This window comes from Podarcis liolepis (genome assembly GCF_965112155.1).
Source record: "Podarcis liolepis genome assembly, chromosome: Z".
Taxonomy (NCBI): Eukaryota; Metazoa; Chordata; class Lepidosauria; order Squamata; family Lacertidae; genus Podarcis; species Podarcis liolepis.
This window is the reverse complement of record NC_139570.1, coordinates 41592265-41613222: the sequence shown is the minus strand read 5'-3', so window position 1 is coordinate 41613222 and position 20958 is coordinate 41592265. Positions and strand designations below refer to the sequence as shown.

The 20958-nt window shown below is 44.2% G+C and overlaps 1 protein-coding gene across 14 annotated transcripts in view; it reads right to left on the bottom strand.

The window, feature by feature from the left end:
* Positions 1–8470: 8470 nt before the first annotated feature.
* Positions 8471–20958, bottom strand: part of KCNT1 (potassium sodium-activated channel subfamily T member 1) — a 200063-nt gene continuing 187575 nt past the window's right edge. For 5 of the 14 annotated variants that reach the window (XM_083485754.1, XM_083485744.1, XM_083485749.1 and 2 more), the window contains 5 exons: positions 20596–20616; positions 19733–20039; positions 13846–13908; positions 9480–9564; positions 8471–8915 (listed from right to left, as the gene is read on the bottom strand). In XM_083485754.1, the coding sequence (XP_083341880.1) occupies positions 8795–8915; positions 9480–9564; positions 13846–13908; positions 19733–20039; positions 20596–20616 (597 nt within the window). In that variant the 3' untranslated portion in view covers positions 8471–8794. The remainder of the gene's footprint in view (positions 8916–9479; positions 9565–13845; positions 13909–19732; positions 20040–20595; positions 20617–20958) is intronic. The other 9 variants (XM_083485750.1, XM_083485747.1, XM_083485752.1 and 6 more) reach the window with 6 other exon arrangements.

The following is a 20958-nucleotide window of genomic DNA, read 5'->3' as shown; positions in this document are numbered from 1 at the left end:
TGCCTCCCTCTCCATCCCCAACCACACACCTCCTGCCATCAGCTATACTGAACCTCAGCTTTTTTTATGGCTTTCTAGGTAAATGCTATTTAAGCACATGTTTGAAAGCTGGACCTTTTGATAAATCAAAACGCTTTGAATTGATTAACTTAGTCAATTAGTCACCTAAATGCTGCAGTCCCACCAAAAACAGTAGCAGAATCACTATTCCTGTAACCATCGTTTTATGACTAAACTATTTTTACAATATTTGCTAAACAGTGTTGGATAGTTTTTTCTTTAAATGTACCGTAGTTGAACTGTACAAAGGACATAATGCAGAAGAACGTAAACAAAGCTAATGCACACCCTGCCTTACAGTTATTTACAGCTTCAGATTTCAAAATGTAGTTGCATTCCAAATATTGCCTGCACCCAGCTTCAAAACAAATAGGCACCTTTTGTGTAATTGGAAGGAGGACAAGTCCGTCACCCCACCCCACCCCACCGGGACATTTTTCCTTCTTTTCCTTCTGCTTTGATGCTCTTGCATCAGATAGGAACATAAGAAACTGCCTTAATGCCAACTCAGGCTGTTGCTCCATCTAGGGCAGTATTGTCAACACTGACTGGCAGTGGCTCTCCAGGGTTTCAGACAGGGAGTATCTCCCAGCCCTACCTGGAGAAGCCAGGAACTGAACCTGGAACCATCTGCATGCAAAGCAGATGCTCTGCTACTGAGCTACAGACCACTCCCAAGAGCTGGGATTTCATACTTTGCACAATGGCCAAGTCCTTGTGCTTTGTTTCTTTCCTGATGGGTGGGAGGGCACCCTGAGAGCTGGATGAAATCTGCTTGCAGGCTGTATGAAGCCACAGGCGAGGGCTTCCCAACCCCTGGTCCAGACAATACTGAGCTTGATGGAAAGATAGCCTGACCTTGTCTAGGGCAACTCCCTCCCCAATGCATGCCACTGTAAGCTGCTTGGAGGAAGCCTGGGATGCAAATAGAATAAAGCAGACAAAATAAATTGCAGATCATGAAGCTGACCATTCATCTCTACCATGCTTTATCTCCATGGGTGCAGGAGGACTCCTCGTTGGTTTAATTCCAGGCCTAGTCATCTGTTGCTGCATTCCCAGCTATTGTAACTGCATCCCCTTTGCAAAGCAGACTGAAGACAAACCACCGTCCCAAAAGAAATCGACCAAAATGTCCTCAAGCAAACAGAAGACCTCAAACGTGGACCCACTGAAACCTTCTAGTTTTCCCATCATGGACAATGCTGCAAGCCATTCGGAAAGGGTCAACATTGCTAGAGGGCCATTCTGTGGCTGCTTCTGTGGAACCTGTAGAGCACAAGATTTGGGACAGGCCAAATCTTTCCTCAAGAGGCCGGTGGTTGCCTTTTTATCGACGGATCCTGTGGGTAAAACCGTTGTGACTCTCCATGAGAAAGGAGACAACCTGTCTTGCTGCCTGGCACACAGGGGATATATTAACAGGGTGAATGACGCCTCTAGATCTCCCAGAGCCCATGGCAGTCAGGAGCAATCATTTGCAAAGAGGGGTGCAGGATCCTGCTGCCCGTGCATCCAGCATGCAACTTTACATCAGATGGAGTGGAAGAAACATGGTGAGTGACCAACACGGAACAGAGAAACCATTGTAAGCATTTGATTATACTATGGATTCCTCCACACTATACATTTTAAAACACATGGTTTCTCCTAAAGAATCCAGGGAACTGTTGTTTACCCCCCACAGGGCTATATTTCCCAACAACCTACAGTTCCTAGGATTCTTTTGGGGGGGCGGGGGGAGCAATGTGTTTTAAATGTATGGTGTGGAAATGACTTGTATCTTTACCAGCAGATTTTCCTGGATGAAACAAGCTGAATAAATAAATCAGGTTCATGTAGTTCAGGGTTTGGTGACTTTGTGTCTGTCAAGGTTACTTCAAATTGGGGGCAATCAGTCAAGGGTCTGCATGCTGGTGGTGGGTGTGGTCAAAGCCATTGATGGGCAGAGCAAGAGCCAAAAATCTGTGGAACTTCCCTTTGTCCAGCTTTCCCCCTTCTCTTTCTCTCTGCTACTCCCTTCTCTCCCTCTTCTTCACTGTCATGGAGAGAGAAATAGACAAAGAGACAGACAGACAGACAGACAGACAGACAGACAGAGTTAGATAGAAATGCGGCTGAGGACCTCTGGTTAATGGAGCACTCCAAACAAATTTCCCAAGTTAATTTTTATTGATGCATGTGTGCATTCCATGTGTCACCTGTATTTGTGATGTAGGATTTGTGTTTTCTCTCTCTGGCTTTTCATGTTTTCAGAGTTGAGGGAAGGAGTCAATCACCAGTTGGATGGACAGATATCACACCCAGAGACTCAGCTTGGTGGTGTTCAGGACTCCGAAGCTTTGGTCCATATAGATTTTCCAGATGGAAGTGCCCTCAAGAGGGAGAGAGACTCTTCCATGTTTTACAAGACCCCTTCCGAGAGAAAAGAGTTGGCTCAGAGTGGATTGAACTCTACTACCCATAGTTGGCTGGCAACAAAGAAGAAGAACATGTCAATGTCTGGAAGACCTAGTCATCACTACCAGGGTGGTAGTGGCACATCTCGTAGATACAGAAAAGCCTCTGGAGAGAAACTGTATGGAGAACGCTTCACAGAGGGAAGCCATTCTAAGCAGCCAACCAGAAATGGACAGTCATCTTGGAAGACTGATATTTATTCCAAAGGCTATTCCTCCTTGCCAAGCAAGGGCAGAAGAAAACAGCAGAGCAAGCGACCAGGTGATCTGCACACCCCTCCATACTGTGGCATGACTTCCACTTCTTGCCTTTCCAATGTGCCCAGCCAGTCAGAGGATTACAGCCCCAGGTCTCCAAAGGATGCATATACTGAAACGCTGTCCATCACACAATATCCTGAGGAAGGAGGGAGCAACTCCCAATACTTGGATACTACAACACAGGCCAGATCAAGAGTTCTTGAACATAGAAAAGCTGGGATCCAGCAACAAGGCCCAGACATTTCTTTGTCAAGGAATGTACCCACCACCAAAAGAATGTGGAAACATAGAAGCGATAGAGAGGAACCCAACCAGTATTGGATAGCTCAGAGGGGACACACTCAACAGAGCACCACCCCTAGGACCTCCAGAAGGCTAGATAAAGCCACCCAGTGGTCTTCCACTGACAAAGACCACCTGAAAGGTAACATTGAGCATGCATTATCATTTTTTAAGTGGGGCAGTTTAGCAGCAGCATGGAGAAAATCAGGGAGCACATGTCCACTGACCACAACAGCAGCCCTGGCTCATCCTCCTTTGATAATGTCTGGTTAAAATAAGATGCATGATGTGGCATCCTTATGCAATGTCACTACAACATGTATCCCCCCCCCCCCTTTACCAGACCTATGACTAGAGAAGGAAGAGATAAGGGAGGTGTTTTCAGGGGCCACAACACATTCTCGATATTGAGATGCATCTGAATATTTATTTGATTAATTATTTGATTATGGCTGGATAGACAAATTCATGGAGAATAATGCTTTCAGTGGCTACTAGCCTCAATGGCTATGCTCTGCCTCAGCAGCTGGAGGCAACAAGGCATCTGAATACCAGTTGCTGGAATCCACAGAGGGGGAGTGTGCTTTTGTGCCCAGGTCCTGCTTCTGGGCTTCCTACAGGCATCTGGTTGGCCACTGAAGGAACAAGATGCTGGACCCAGATGGGCCATTGGCCTGAGCCAGCCGGCTCTTATGGTGTTCTTACATTCATCTCCATCACCAGCCTTTACTTCCTAAGTACAGAAGGAGAACCGATATTATGAGCCCCATTCCCACCCCACCATTGGCCTTGTACTCAAGACCAATGGCCATTTGGCTCTTGCTCTCCAAATAGGAGTTTAGGGTTTAATTCCCTAATTAAATGTGATTGGGAGGCAGCAGCAGGAGATTGTGTGCATCTCTTTATCACTTGGAAAACTTGGAACATCATAAACAAATGAAAGAAACATACAATCCCTAATTTTATGTTTCATCCTGCAGAACATGAAGCAGCCCTTGGTCTGCACCAAAATGCTGAGAGGTCGAAGTTGGAAGACGTCTGGCAACCAATCTCTTTATCAGCCCTTCACCCTTCCTGTGCAATTCCTCATCATGGGCAGAGGGAAGGTGATTTAGAGACTCCTTCTCCTCTGGCCCACACAACAGCACTTGCCACTGTCTTCCCGCCGACTAAGAACACCATGCAATTGATTCTAAAAGGTCAGGATAGGAGCCTGGGGGTTGTGGGGACATTAGAAGCTAAGATGGTGGTTGACCACAGAGTGGACATGTACCCTCCAAGGGGTGTGAGCCTCAGAACCTTGAGTGAAGAAATCCTGGATGCAGAAGCACCTTTAGAGTCTTTTGCCATTGGCACTGCCAATCCATGTTTTGCAGAAGGTAAAGAGGATGGTGTTGGCTCATTTTCCAAAGCAACGGATCTGAATTCCTGCTATGACACCCCTATCGGCCTCCTCTTCACGACAGATGAGAATCTGTGGCTGCTGGAGCTTCCTACGTCTGATAAGAGCTGCAGCAACATGATTTATTCAAGCTTTCAAGGGGGTGGATATGAAGAGGCCGCAACCATCACATCAAGCTGCCCTTTGGTTCAGAAAATGTGCCAGATCAATTTCCCCCTTCTGGCTGAAGAGGAAAGCACAAGCTTGCCAGGTGAGCATACGGAGGCTGACTCAGCTGATATGAGGGAAGACTATGTGGTTGCCTATGAAAGCCCTTTAGGAAATGTTGGGGAGCAAGAAGGCTGCTTAAAGACTGAACTTGATGCCAAGTCTAAGAAGTAGCCCAGTGGGTTCCCCCACCCACTCACTTGCTACCAAAGTAAAACTTTGTCAAGGGTGATGAGGCTGCAATCTTTTCCCTCAATGGAAGTTGGTTCCATTTTTCAAAAAGGAATGGATGAATGCGTCAATTTCACTGTGCTCAGTTTCTCATTCCCCCAACACTCGGTATTTTAAGCTCACATTTATGACACTGCAATTTAGAGTTCAAAACATCCCTCAAAAATTTGAACATTTTTTTTATTTTATTGCCATCATTTTTTTTTGTCCAAATAAAATAATAAATAAAAACACAACCATCTCTACAGTCTGAAAAAGTTCTTCAAGATCAAAGTTTTCTGTTTGTGATATAGGGTATAAATTGATAAACGCTCCTTACATAAATCATCACCCTCCCATATATTTGGAAACAGTACAGACAACTTGCAACTTAGGCACATTTAATTGTGAACATTCAGCTTTAAACACTTGGCAATTAAAAAAATAAGATACGGTAAATTAAGACGGGGGTGGAAATGGGGCAGGTGTATAGGGGGAAACGTTGGCAATCCTACCTGCCATTGAACCCAATGTATTTCGACTATATGCAATTTTGGCTTTAGGCACAATCCCTGGAACATAACCCCAGCATAAGTGGAGAGTCCCCTGTATATAATTTCATAAACAGAACAAATTTGCTCATATCATTAAAATGATACCCAAGTAAGCCAAGAATACATTTCCTTGACAGAACATTTTGTAGATAAATATTCTTCCTTTTTATGAATGTCCGCTGGCAGGACAGTTACAAAAATAAAATATTTATTTTACATGTGTCTTCTGATTGAAAGTAATAGAAAAATTAAACATTTGTATTCAGTAGTCCATCAGCCATTGCTAAATACATTGTTTTTCTTTGAATGCCTCAGTAGATGTAAATTTACACTTTAGAAGTAATCTATGAATTTTTTTAAAGGTGAGATGTGTTAAGCAAGTAATGTTTCATATAAAGATCGATAGGAAAAAATGAAACCGCCATAATGCCATCACTCTAATTTTAGATGCTGCTTCATCAAATTTGGGCAAGGAAGAGGGGCAATGAATTTCTCTTCTGTTAAGTCATGTTGGTCCTTTAGAATGAGAAAACAAACAAAATCAGGGAGGGATGGGCAAATCTACTAATTTTTGTTTCTCTCAGTTTCCCATTTTTCAGTCTTCAGTTCTCTACATTTTTGCCTCAATTTGTGCATTATTATTATTTTAAATCCTCATGAAAATTCATCAACTTTATGCTGTGAATTTTTCCAAATAGATTGCACTTAATTCCCTTTAACATAATGCATTTTCCTGTTTTTTAGTAACATAGGTATTTTTAATGCACATTTTATCCTATCAGCAAGGCATTCTGTATGCCTTGCTTGGCTGTAGGAAGTGCATTGCAAAATCCAGGGGTGTGCAAATGTTGAAGGATTGCTCCAGTTTGATTCATATATTGTTTCAGGAGTACTAATTAGGTAGGCTCCCCCTTTAAATGTGTACTGAACTAAATTTCTCCCCCCACAACCCCAGTAGCTGCTGGGTCTGGTCCCCCAAAGGAACTTTCTCTGGCCCTGCATGGGTCCTATCAGAATTTAGTATGGTGTGACAGAGTACTGTCTCTCTAGTTTCACTCATGAGGAAAAGAAAATGCTACCAAGTTAGAACCAAATGGAATACTCCACTGTTGCAACATTACATCTCTCCTTTGGCTTTTTGCAGGCTCTGATGATGTTGAGGCACGTACACTGAAAAACAGGGGATGAAAAATCTGTAGTGCCCCAGATGTTGTTGCCTGACATCAGCCTCAGCCACCATGGCCAGTATTCAGATAAAGTCCATTCGGTTCCTAAATTGGCATATTGGCAATAACCACAATATGAGTTTTCTAATAAGGAAGGCTTTAGGGATGCAAGTGGCAATGTGGTCTAAACCACAGAGCCTAGGACTTGCTGATCAGAAGGTCGGCGGTTTGAATCCCCATGACGGGGTGACGTCAAAGTGCAAGTAGATAAATAGGTCCCGCTCCGGCGGGAAGTGTTAATTCTTAAAGGTACATCATTAATTTCGTTAAACATGAAAATATGGTCTCTCTCATTAACATTTACAGAAATTGTAGCTACCTGTGTTAGAATCTATACTGCCTCTCTGTATAAAAAGGAACTTTGGCCAGTGATTGGATTAACTGAATTTATTTTGTTCCATGTTTCCGTCATACAAGAATATGGTATATAAACTTGTTTAATTTGTATGTTGTGTTACTTGGTTTGTATAAGGATTATGTTATATCACGTTTGTTTAATTTAGAGTATGCATGGCTGACGAAGCCCGGTTGGGCGAAACAAGGTATTATCCCGGAATCCTTGTCACCATATTGTGGTTATTGCCAATATGCCAGTTTAGGAACTGAATGGACTTTATCTCCTGACCATCCATTGGGCTTTAATTTCTCTTGATATGTTCTGTTTGCATCATGTGTTGGTCTATGGAATTACACTTTGTGAGTTATTACATGTTGAATTGTGTTTGAAATAGAAGTTACATAGTCAAAAACAGCCTGTTACATTGTGTGTGTTGTTACCAGGATTGTATTTACGTAACCTAAAGTTTAGTAGTGTTTTGCCTGGAGCCAAACCAGAGCAAAGTCACTGTTTCCTGACCCCTCACTGGCGACTTGTGTGTAATTATTTTCTTTAAAACAACCACCACCACTCAGGCCATGAAGAGGTAGAGGCAGTGGAAAAGATGAACAGCAGATATTCATTCTTAGACCCTTACACACACACACACACACACACACACACACACACACACACACACCACGCCAAGTACCACTTTTGAGTCTAGCAAGTTTACTAGCAAACTTCCATCTCCTCTCAGATAAATGCCTCTAAATTATATCACGAATGGTCACCAGTTCATCACTTGCAAGCAGATAAAGAAAATGTGGACCTCTAGACACTGTCAGACTCCAACTCCCAACATCATGGGCTGCTATCCATGCTGCCTGGAGCTGATGGAAGCCAAAAAGCATCTGAAGGCCCACAGTCTCCCCATCCCTGGTTTATAGGATGGGAATAGACGCACGTTTTGTAATGGAGAGGTGCGTTCCTAACTCAAGGAAGATAATTCAATAAGATACTTAGTCAAGGCCCCTTGCAGCTTGACAGCGCTCATCCAACAACGAAGTTGTCCCTTCTGTAAACAATTCTATCCAAATGGACATCTTGAGTCTCCAGCAAATGGTTACAGCTAATTCTCATGACAGTTATGACCACTCTAACGTGATTCCTTGTGTTTACCAGATTTCCTCTTATAGGACATGGCAACACATGTCTAGAGGATAAAGATACCTAGCAAATCATAAGTAACCACCACTGGAATGCTTCATTGTTTTCGGTTTTGAAGCTGTTTTGCTTTGTACATAATGTGGCCTTCCTTCTGGACTGGATGGGTGGCTGAAACACCTGGTGCAACAATCACCTGTGGAAACCTTCCAGTCTTTGACAATGAAGATAGATTTGGTACATTTAAAAAAAACCATCCCACCTTCCCTCTCCCAAAAAAGCATTTTAAAAAGAAATGATTAAAACTGAGACTTGTACGAATCATCCATGTCTTCGATTGGACCATGTTTCCTTTAATTCTGAAACTCTCAGGACCTTCCATTGGAAACTTTTCTGGGGGAGACACAAAGCCAGGTTGGGGAGGGGGGAGGAAATGTGACTTTTTCTCAGTGCCCTGTGGGTCACTCGGTAAGCTGGTCAGGATCCCCAACCAAGCGGTTGTCTTTGTCTTTTCGATGAGGAGCTCATCTTCAATCCCTGCAGAAAACTGTCCATCCCCTTCAGCAAAGTTCATCCATTAAGTTCTGTTATAGTTCCATGCATGGACAAGAGGGGGAGGCAATAGTGTCCGTGCAAAAGGAGGGAGGTTCTCACAGCTGCGTCTCATCTCTCGTTTCGGGGCTACACGGGTCCAGCTTGTTACTGCAGCTGCTCTTTCGACTGTGGGTCTCATTTTCGACATGAGCTAAGGGATCGGGTCGTATTAAATACCTAGGCAGAAATGATTACGCATTGCTGTTATGTTATTATATTTCTTGTGCCCCCCCTTCCTCTCTTGAGAACCCACGGCGGGTAACAATAACAACACACCATGAAAGCAAAAGCAAAAGCACAACTACATTGGGTTGTATTTAACACAGTGCTATGTAGCGTTTTGCGTGAGCAAAACAACTCTCCTCTCCCCTTTGCACCCCCTAAATTTGGGGATAGGGTGTATGGGAGGAAAGGAGGAGAGGAGAGTCCTGTTGGGGAAATGGAGTTATTTTTCTAGCTGAATATCACCCAAAATATTGTAAATGAAGCAGTAAGATGGATAGCAATAAATTATCCAACTAAAGACCTGGGAGAACAAATAAGCCTTACCATGTTGCCAGAATAACCTCAAAAGGGTTGGAGTTTCAGAACTGGGGTGCCACCACTGAGAAGGCCCTGCTTCTTCCGGTGGCCCTACTCAGCCGTTTTACCCACATAGCACTCCTGGAGCCAGATATGAAAGATGTTCTATCTATTCAACTTACACCATCAATGGTTTCGGTCAACGTCAAAGGTACTTACACAATGTCGTTGAGTTCCAGGCGTGTGTCTGGAGGAGGGTTGATGAGAACATAGGACAACGTGTTCTGATGGTCATTCATTTCATCTGCAAGAAATATGAGGAGGACTGGTAAAACAGCAAATCCTTTAGTAAAGAATGGCAAACCTTTGAGCCCTTTGGAGTGTTTGAATCACAACTACAAGGGGGGGGGGGATTCTGACCTACTCACCCGCCTTAGTATTTTGAGGCATGCAGGTTTCCAGCATGCAATAATGGCCATTATTATCATCCCAGGAACAGTTCTGGGGCTGACTTTAGCTCAGGTGTGGTGAACCTCAGGACCAGGGCACAAATGTAGTGCTCCAAATCACTTGACCTGACCCTCATAATTCTTCCCAGACCACATACCCCTCTCCTCATGCAGCCCCTCACTGGCCCCTGGGGTGTTTTTTCCTGGCTGGGATGTGTCCTTTGATAATACCTCTTGCTTGCTTGGAGGGAGGACAGTGAGTGTAGAAATTATCCGCCTGTACGGAAGGCAAAATTTGCATTCACTGCTTCACTCACTTTTGTGCCTGTCTGTTCTGACCACTGACATGCAGCCTCTGGAAAGTTTCCCAGGAAACAATGCAGCTCTTGGGCTGAAAAATGCCCCCCCCCCTCTAAACTAGGCTAGAGGTGTAATGGCAGATCTCTAGCAACTTCCCTTCTCCCCTGGCCACAGGTCTTGCCTTGCATGCCGCTCCCTTGAGTGTCCTTTGCCTGGCTAGATTTGCCCGGCGGGAGGATTGAGATGGATGGGCGAGTGTGTAGAAAGTGAACTTTATATTATTTCCTCCACCCGCTTTTGCCCCTGATCCCACCCACCATGGGCATGTGGTCCTCAGAAGGCTGCTCCCAAAAGAATGCAGCCTCTGGTCTTCAAAACACAACACGTTCTCCACCTCTGCTCTGGTTTAAAACACCTAGCACAACCCCACTCAGGCTGACGAAACATGGCTTTATGCAGAAGCATCTTCTCCCCTTGGAAGTGGGTATGCTTGGCCTTGTGCAAGCCATCTGAGAAACCTGGCGTTCCACAAAGGACCTGGTTGTTCCACAACGACAGAAGCATGCATGGAAAACAGGGTGATGGAAAGGAGGGCCACACGTCGGAGGGGCAGGCCATGGGAGCATGCTCAGAAATGGTTAAAAGATGGTTGCTTGTCAGGTGGATGGATCTGGGTCATATGAATTCCTTTCAGGCTGAGCCTGTCTGTGAAATGTTATTTTTTTAAAAAAATGTGTGCTGATTCATTTGGGTGATGGAGACGTTTCCCCACCACCTTTAGCCAGTCCTCCAGCTGCTGGACTTCTTGGTTACATCCACCCCAGGGGGCAGCCCTGTCTGTCAGCTTCCACCTCCCTAGTCTCAACATTGCCCATGGACAGCCTGGCAGGGAAAAGAATGGGGACAAACTAGAATGAGTTGGTGCCACCTGCTGTTGGCCTCCTTGCCTTCGGTTGCACCAGGCCTAATGGATGGCAGCTCCCAAATGACTCTGAGCATCTCTGTGTGTCCCATATCCCCTTCTGTTCTCTGCAGAAATTCATTGTATGAATGCCTGGAACACCTTTTGACACACACACACAACTGTAACACTTTCAGAAGGCATCCCTCCAAGAAAGGCTTCTCCATTCACTGCGCTGGCAGGACCAGTTCCATTAGAGCCAAGTGGCAAAGGGAGGTGCATAAGGTGGGCGGCGGCGGCAGGATCTTTGGAACTGGAGGCTATGGTCAAGGCCAGATAGTAAATCTCTGTGGGTCTGATGGAGCTGCTGGCTTGCACTGGCTACCCCAGGTCAAGACATTCCCTGGGAATCTGAGTGTTGTCCATTTACAGATATGGATAGAAGGATCTCTAAATTCAGGGAAATTACTCAAGTCAAGCAAAGAGAAGAAAAAGAGAAAAGCCTTGATTTTAGCCATTCATCTGGATATTTAATTTGTTCCCCTGGTGACCTTGCGAAAGCACAAGTTTGTTGTGTCTCGTATGCTGTGGAAGTCTTTAATCGGAGAAGGGCTACAGATGTACCCATGCGGTTGTCTAATACCCTCCTCTCTCTCTTAGCCCCAGTCACATATACGAAAAGTGTTGGAGATTACTGCCTTACATTATAGAGCTTTGTAAGCAAAATTGCAATGACTTATATTTTTTAATGAACACACAAAAGTGCATACATTGTTTTATTTTCACTTTTAACCAATCAATATTCATTGATGTTTTAAGAATGTTTTTGTGCTTATATTATTCTCATATGTTGTATTCCACCTTTAATTTTAAAAAGTACAGATTATAAACAAACAAATATTTTTTATTTTTTTTATTTTGATGAGGTAAGGGATTGACACTCTGAAAACTGAACTCACTGTTGGCATATAGTATTTGCTTAGCTTCCTCTGCTCTGACTCCTGAAACCCACCCAGGCACTTTCAAGCCTCAAGAATTTGAGGACTAGAAACCTGATTTGGAGCAGAGTTTCTCAAGGATGCCAAATTATGTGCAACTTGTGGGACTGTATAAAACATACATGCATAGTCCTATTAATATCCACGAAGACTCCTTTGAGGCCAGGGATGTGGGTGCTCCAACCCTCCAGAAGTTGTTGGACTCCAGTTCCAATCATCCCGGCTGGGAGTGATGGGAGCTGGAGTCCAAGTGCAACCAAGCTGGGAATCTTATCCTAGCTGCATCTATAACTATTCACATTGTACTTGAAATGGTGGGTTTGACAGGACCTTGGCTTCTTCATTTTGGTACTGCCAGAGTGTGACCCTGAAAATGAGGAACATTATGACAAAAGCCAGCTCAACAAGCACAGGATGATGAGATGAGAGCCAATGGGATTCTGAGAAACAATAACATGCATATGTGAACCAGCCTATACAGTGAGGAAGTCCATCCTAATACCCAGCTCAGATTTCTCTCTCTGCAGTTTGATCCATCATTCTTCGCCTAGAACCCAGCAGAAGGTGCAATAGAAAGGACCACAGCATTGGGCAAGTGTTGGGAACTACACCTCCCATCAGCCTCTGTGAGCATAGCCAATGGCCAGGGATGATGAGAACTACAGTTCAGTAACATCTGGAGGGCCAAAGTTTAGGGCCATGTCCTAACGCCATTATGTTCACTGTGTGATCTCTGAGTGGGTAGATCACCCTTGTGGCATTTTTCATTCATAAGTTCAGTTTTCTACAGTTCCGCATCAATCAGTGATTTCTTTGTAAAGTCCTCATGGAAATCCATCAACATTCCCAGTTTTTGTGCACAAGTTTCCCAAAGTTTTGCAAAGCAAATTTCCTTACTTTAATGTGTTTCTGTGTGAACTTCACTTATATATGCATATCCATGCACACTTTATCCCAGTATACGCATTTTTTTACACATTAAATGGCTGGAGAACTGTGTAACAAAATTAAGAGATGTGTTGAGTTCCAAAAGATGGCTGTAATTTAGTTCACATATTGATTCAGAAATTAGGTACAGCCACCTTTAAAGGCAATATGAATCAAGATTCTCTCCAATCCTTAGTTGAGACTTGGAAGACTATGAGAAAGAACTCTTGCATCCTCAGTCTATTTTGGCATCTATGACCACCTCCATATGACCTATTTATTGATCATAGGAACACAGGAAGCTGCCTTACACCAAGTCAGACCATTGGTCCATCCAATTCAGTACTGCTTAACCTGGCAAGCAGCTGCTCCCTAGGATTTAAGGCAGAAATCTCTCTTTTAGCCCAACCTGGAGATTCTGCCAGAGACCTTCTGCATGCAAGGAATGTCTTCTACCCCTGAGCAATGGTTCTTCCCAATAATCCAATTCTGATTTGTTCGTGGGGAGGTTAGATGGCATTGCATCAAACAAAGGTCATTTCACATTTTCCAGCCCATTTCTCCAATAAGTTTGATCTTGGAAGCGGGTGGGAGTGGGCTTGATGCTACAAATCAACTTTGCCGCAAGATGAGTTTTCTGGTACGTGATAGTCACTATCCGAAATAGTGACAGTTTGGAAGCTCCTGATGAATTATTAGGATTTAAAAGGTCACCCCCCCAATACAACTGACATCATTTGGAATGTGGTAATGTGGAATGGGGGGTGGATTTTTGAAGAGGAACAACGCATTGGCCATTTACCACATCCTCCTAAAAGGCCACTGAATTTTTGGTGGGTGTTTTGGGAAATTTCCCCGAACCTCCCAATTGTTGTGATGATGCAAAATGGCCACCTCTGTGCCACCCGCCCCCCCATGAGATGCATTTAACTTGAGCCTCTGTATGGCATGTTCTCAGTCATGCAGTTTAACCACGAGTCAAGCCTGACTCTCAGGGAAAAGAGATTTACCTTGCAAATATCCAAGGTTTACACGATTCATCACATCACAGGCTGTTAAATTTGCTACATCCTCTACAGAACACACAGAGAAGGAAAAACAACGATAACAAAAAAGAAAAGGCACAGACATAAACAGAGAGAAAGAGAAGAAAGAGAAAGATCAGCGAGCAGCGATTTAGAAAGTACTTAAGAGACCAGCATTGGTGATTATATGGGCAGGAATGTAGTAAAAATATATATACACACAAAATAAATAAACAAAATAAAATAAGAAGGAAGCCGGACTTAGGTGTTCTGTTCATGGCATTGTGCAGACTTCAGACACCAGCAGGTGATATGGAGTGAGGATGCATTCAGAGAACCATTGAAATGATCAGTGATAGTGATGTTGGTCTTAGTGCCCATCCCTCACTCACTAGGCAGTTCTTTAGGAGAGTATGGCAGAATCTCTATAGCAGAAGCGGGCAATTTGCAGCCCTTGAACTGATTTAATACAGCCCTCAGGTAATTTCAAAACCCCTCTGCCAGTGATTGCTTCAGACACCTGGCAGGAGGAATCTGCCGCTTCCCCAGCGCAGCACACAGCGGGAAGGAGGTAAAAGATAGAGGGAGGGAAAGAAGGGGAAAAGAGTGAGAAGGAAGTGGTGGCAAGAGAGAGGAGGAGGAGTGTTGGTGTCAGAAAGAGATAAAACGGTATATAAAAAGAGGATGAGAAAGCACACACACACACACACACAGAGAGAGAGAGAGAGAGAGAGAGAGAGAGAGACTGAGAAACAGAAGTGGTGTCTGAATGAGAAGGAAGTGGTGGAAAGAGGGCCTCAGGAAAGGAGTAGGAAGAGAAGGGGAGTCAGAGAGAAAATGGGGTATCAATGAGAGAGAGAGAGAGAGAGAGAGAGAGAGAGAGAGAGAGAGAGAGAGAAGGGGGCAGGCAGAGAGAGGGGAGAAAACTGGCATAGGAAAGACACTGAGAAGGGAGTGTCTGAGAGAGGAGAGAAGGGGAATTCAGAAAGAGATGGAGAGGGGGGTGGCAGAAGGAGACAGAGAAGGGAGTGTGGTACAAACTCAAATTTGAGCTGGGCCAAGCTCAAATTGGGTTTTGGCCCAGCTCAAATTTGGGGAAATTCATTCAAAGTGGAAGAGGGAGAGGGAGAGGAGGAGGGGAGGGGTAAAAGGGGCAGGGTGATCTGTCTATTTTGGGTTTTGGCTGTACCTGTCGACACTTTTGGTCCACCCACCATTGCCACTCAGTGCCCCCCATAACCCTGCAGTAATGCTGCTGTTGATGGAAATCTGCCCACTCCAGTCAAGCCAGTTCTCAGAACCCCCCCCCCCCCACTCTTGCTATTTTTTTCTCAGCTCCTGTAATCTTGGTTCAAATCTACCACTGCATTTGCTGAGAGCCATCCTCCTCTGTGTCTGCCGATGTGCTCCCTAGTTCACAGTCAATATTACACACATTCCCTTTAGGCTAATCTTCTAGAACAAGCCCTTCTCAAATGGCAGAGATGAACAGACCTTGCCAATACCTAAATTTGCATCCCCCCCCCATTCCACCAAAATATTTGAATGTCTCCTCATAGGAAAGCCCTGGTATGAGCCTTACTCTCCCCCTACGTCTACTCAAGTAAGTGAGGACGTGTGTGTATGGGAGCCCTAAAAAGAAATAGCAGCCTACAACCCTCTGAAAAAATATGTTGGTTATAGCTCCATATCACTTTAACTAGCGCAGTGTCCCCACAATGGATCCTGGGAATTGTAAGTTTGTGAAGTTTGAGAATTTTGGGCAAGTTAGGGATGGGGAAACCTGTGGTCCTCCCAGTGCTGTTGAACTCCAGCTCCCTCCAGTGTCAACAATAGTCAGGGATGATGGGAGTTGGAGTCCAGTGACATCTGGAGGGCTACAGATCTGTCCCTGAAAAGTACTTCTTAAGAATCTAGTTTCTTTCCAAAAGTAAGTCATTGTGGATTGATTCTGCATTACCCCACAGTGTGTCCATTTGAAAACAGGTGTAAGGTGGTCCCAGCAATTGGGGTGATGGCATATCCAAAGCATGGTGGGTGGGTGTATATGAAGATTGTGACCACCACTTTCTTCTTCATTCACCTGATAATCATGGATAATCTAATGAAGGGGGAGGTTTTCCAAATTTATATCAAGGAGCCTTTGTGGATGGCACCATCTAGTATCAAACTAGATTGAATGCAGAATGTTGAAGATGAGCATGAATGATTCCATATTGAGAAAAGCTACATTTTTGTGCAAAAAATGGGTGTACATTGTGTCTCGGTCTTTTCCTCTTTTGGCTCTGTTCCTTTAATAGGTGCTGAATTTGGGGGGTAGGGATTTGGTGGCCGTCTGTGGACACAGCCAAACAATGCAGTCTCTGGGCGATGTGAACTTGTTACTCACTACTAAGAAAGGAAAATCACATGCATCCACTCATTTAAATATTTCAGGATGGACTTGCATGTCTCTTTCAAAGCCCCATTGAATCAGTTCACACATTACCCTCTTTAATTGGGGGGGGGGGGCGGACATACAGAGAAGCCTCCCTGAACCCGTAGTAGCCTCTGGTTCTGACAGCCACTACAAGCAGCTTCAGCTGTAAATCCACCTCCCAGCTTTTGCCTCGTCCCCTGCTCCTAGTAAGAAAGGTGAACGTTCCTGTCTGCTCCACCTTGTAGCAACACCTCACTTTTTAGTGCCAGAAAAATAAACAAGGAAATTGCTGCATCAGCATTTTCATTGCTTATTATCTTATTTCTGACAGTGACTAGTCTTGCCTGCAATCTGAAGGGGGAAGAGGAGGAAAGTAAATTCCTTTTTCCCATTTCTCAAAAAAGGAAAAAGGAAAAAGGAAAAAAGAGGAACATCTGTGTAGGTGAGTAGATACAGGACCTCTTCTGTGCAAGATTTTTTTTTTTTTTTTGGTGTGTGTGCAATATTTATAAAATATTTTTTATTACACTGGGGAAAGAGCCCCATAGGCAGAACCTCTCCAGCTGTAGCCATTTGTAGGGATTATTATTACTATTATGATTTATTGAATTTATACACCGCCCTATACCCTGAGGTCTCAGGGCAGTTCACAGATCAAAATATAAAACCACAAAATATATAATCAGAAACAACAACCCAATACCCCCCCCTCAAATACCCCACATTTTAAAAGGGTACAGGGGTTGTCAAGCCAGCAGTCATCACTACAGGCTCCGGGAGGCTCTGATATATTGGGTCCTCCCTCACTAAATGATGCTTGGAAAGTAAAAGAATAGCCATCTACTGCTTCTTTCCATTTCATTGTTAGCCTGTTGCATTCCAGGCTTTTTGGGGGAGTGGGGGTGGGGGGGTCAGTGGCAAGAAAACTCCAAAGCCTGGCTGCCAAGCATGGACAGACAAAATGCTACTGAGTCTTTTAAGTCCTCCTATTCCTTTAATCAGATACCCCTCCCTCTTATTAGTTTCTCTGAATAATAATAATTAATAGTGCTCTGTAAATTAATGAAAAGGGGGGGGGAACAATTAGGGGAAATAAGCCATCAAAGCTTTGTCCCACCCATTACAGAAACTGAAATTGAGACAATTAAGAGAGGCAATTCCAAGAGCAATCTACAAGTTCTTTTTCATGAATCCTGTGCCTACACTCATCAGGAAACAATACAGCAATGTAGATATACAAGGAGGAAACTTTTAATTAACATTGCTGAAGACCTTTATCAACTGGGATGATGGTGAGGCAAACGTTCCAGGAGGACCTTTGCTACAGATAAGGCTATTACTGGATAAGGGATGCAGGCGGCGCTGTAGTCTAAACCACTGAGCCTCTTGGGCTTGCCGATCAGAAGGTCAGAGGTTCAAATCCACGTGATATAGTGAGCTCCCATTGCTCTGTCCCAGCTTCTGCCAACCTAGCAGTGTGAAAGCATGCCAGTGCAAGTAGATAAACAGGTAGCGCTGTGGTGGGAAGGTGAACAGCATTTCCGTACGCTCTGGCACTTGTCATGGTCCTCCGTGCACCAGTAGCGGGTTAGTCATGCTGGCCACATGACCCAGAAAAATGTCTACGGACAAATGCCAGCTTCCCTAGCCTGAAGTGAGATGAGCGCCATACCCCAGAGTTGCCTTTGCCTGGCCTTAACCATCCAGGGGCCCTTTACCTTTTATTACTGGATAATGCAGGACTCTGAGAAGTAGTGGTGCTGAAACTTGGTTTTAATTCCCCTACCAGTTTACTCATAGGAAAAGGAGTGCAGCAGTCACAACACTAAAGAGTGCTAATGTTGGTGTAACCTTTTTTCTATTTGGCTTAAGGATGTACAAAAAGACCCCTGTAGGTTTCTGGACCTCATTGAATCAAATCTTCACGAGAGGAAGATTCAATTCTTTTGAAACACTCTTCATTCCTTTGAATACATTGGGCATGAGGGGGATCAACATTGACACTTTGATTTGCCTCAGTTGCTTGAGATGCTTAACCGCAAAGCACCACACACCAGCCCTCAAAACTACCAATTTTGGTTTGGAAGGTCTGGCTGTGTTTTTGGCAAAATGAATGAATAAATAAATCCTGCTTGCAAACAGGTGCAGGGAGCCATTTCCTAGGCATAAGAAGGTTTAGTAAGGTATCGTGTATAAGAAGAGCAAATGGCCAACAGCACAGGATGGCAAAAAATAAATATAGAAAGAAAGGAAAAGGAAAGAAGCAAGAAAGTTGTGTGTGTTTTAATTGTAAGAGTCTTCTTCTTTTCAATATATAGTCAATTAAAAAAACATTCCATTTTGTATGGATTTCTTGGGCTTTGATGGAGTTGCCATTGGCAGGTGTGTCATTGGTTTTTTCTGGGAGAGGAAGGGCCTAAGGAAGTGGAAAGGTTGGTGTTGTGCAAACAGACCAGAAAGAGTGAAGAAGAAGAAGAAGAGTTTGGATTTGATATCCCACTTTATCACTACCCGAAGGAGTCTCAAGGCAGCTAACATTCTCCTTTCCCTTCCTCCCCCACAACAAACACTCTGTGAGGTGAGTGGGGCTGAGAGACTTCAAAGAAGTGTGACTGGCCCAAGGTCACCCAGCAGCTGCATGTGGAGGAGCGGGGAAGCGAACCTGGTTCACCAGATTACGAGACTACGGCTCTTAACCACTACACCACACTGGCTCTCACAGTGTGAGAGTGGTGGATTGGGTCCGCTGGTCTGTTTGCTTCTTGCCATCTTGCCTCCTCCCGCCTGGTAATCATCACTGACCTATCTGCCAAAGAGCTAGGGTAGCAGCTCTGTCCCACTCAGAAAGTCGCTTCTGATTTCCAGTCCTAACTCTGAGACAGCCTCAGTAACCCCTCCATTCTTATGTCATGTTGATCTCATCGCTCTCTTTAAGGCTTGGTTTCCTGAAGGCAAGGAACCCTGTGACAGTCTCCCCCTCTCCCTGCCTGATGAAAAAGGTGGCTGATGGCAGAATAAAACGACCATGGTATTTGCATGTCAACAGCAGTGGTTGCATGAAGGTCTGGTTTTGACTCACCGCCATCTCCTTTTATGTATTATTTCATAGAATCATTAGACCTAAGGGATCCTCCAGTCCAACACTCTACAATGCAGGAATCACAGCTACATAACAACATAGGAACAGCCAGTGGCCCACCTAATCCTACACCCTGTTTTTGCAGTTATCAACCCAATGCTTGTTGGAAACCCGGAAGCAGCACCTGATCAGCAGAGCACTCTCCCGCACTGCGGCTCCAGAAACTATTTATGAATGGATTTGCTATACAGTTTCCCTGCCTTCCACCACGGAACTCAAGGCAGCGTCTGTGGGGCACATTGGGCTGAATGTTACATCGTTACATGAAGAGGCGCTGATTGGAGATGCCACGAATGAAGGGGGCCACTACTTACCGTACCCTGTTGTGGGCAAGCCCAGATGTTTCATCCGGTTCTTCACCAGCTCTGAAAGCTCCTGCCGCTCTGACCGCCGGTAGAGGCTCAGCCTCTGCTGGTTGATCCACTCAGCTGTTTTGGGGGTGTGTTTGCTTGCTCCTTTTCGACTCAACCGGCGGGCCCACTGCATGCTCTTGCGCCGTAGCAGAGGATGCTCCGATTGGTCAGTCGGGCACGAGTTCCGGTGATGAGGGGTTTTGGTGTTCCAGTGGTCCTTCACCTCTTTTGTATCCTCACAGTCTTCCACGTTGATTGAGATCTGTGACTGGGAACACCAGTAGGCCATGAGGGAAAGCAAAATATGGCTTTTGGTCCCCTGATGGGCCACTGATGTCATTCCATGGAATCATAAGAAAAGAAAGCTTTCATTTCCCCAAAACTAAAAACAAACTTTTATTGGGAATAGATCATAGTTCGGTGGCATGACCCATTCTTTAATACTGGGCTGAGGAACTTTTTAAGTAGTAGTAGTAGTAGTATTTGTTTTCCCCCTCTTTCATTTCTTTCATTATTTTATTTTAGTTTCCTTTTATTTAAAAAGGAAAGCTGTATAAAGTGTGAGGTCGCACAGGCTGAATTTATTGACAGCATTGGCTGACTTGGTACGCACTATTTTGATGTTGTATATATAGATATAAAATCTTTTTTAATGCAGTTATCTTGAGTCTGCAACTCGTCAAATGCAGGTGAAAATGTTCACCACTCACCCAAGGAAACTAAGGGCATCCTTATTCTACCTTTAGCTGAAAAGTTGTAGAGCTACAATAACTTTTCTCAGCATAAAGACAAATAAATATTTTTTGACAGAAGCCAATACTCACCTGTGTCCTGATGTCATGAGGCTGGGGTTGCAGGGAGAAAGAAAGACATAATACTTGAAAAACATAATTTGAAAAAGTGTATCATTGTTTTGGCCCGACATTCCTTTGCTGAAACACAACACTGAGAAGATTCTTGTTTAAGTAATGTTTACTTTACCTCTCTTGCTCCCTTCTCAACCTAAACTGTGTAACAAAAATGGTCACCTGCTTATCAACTGTGGGCTCTGTCTAAATCAGTGGGGATGGGCAAATCTGTCCATTTCAGTTCCTCTCAGTTACTGAAATTGACAGATTCAAGTCTGAGGTTCCAGTCTTAAGTTTAGTTCTCCACATTTCTGCATCAGTTTGTGATTTATTTTTATT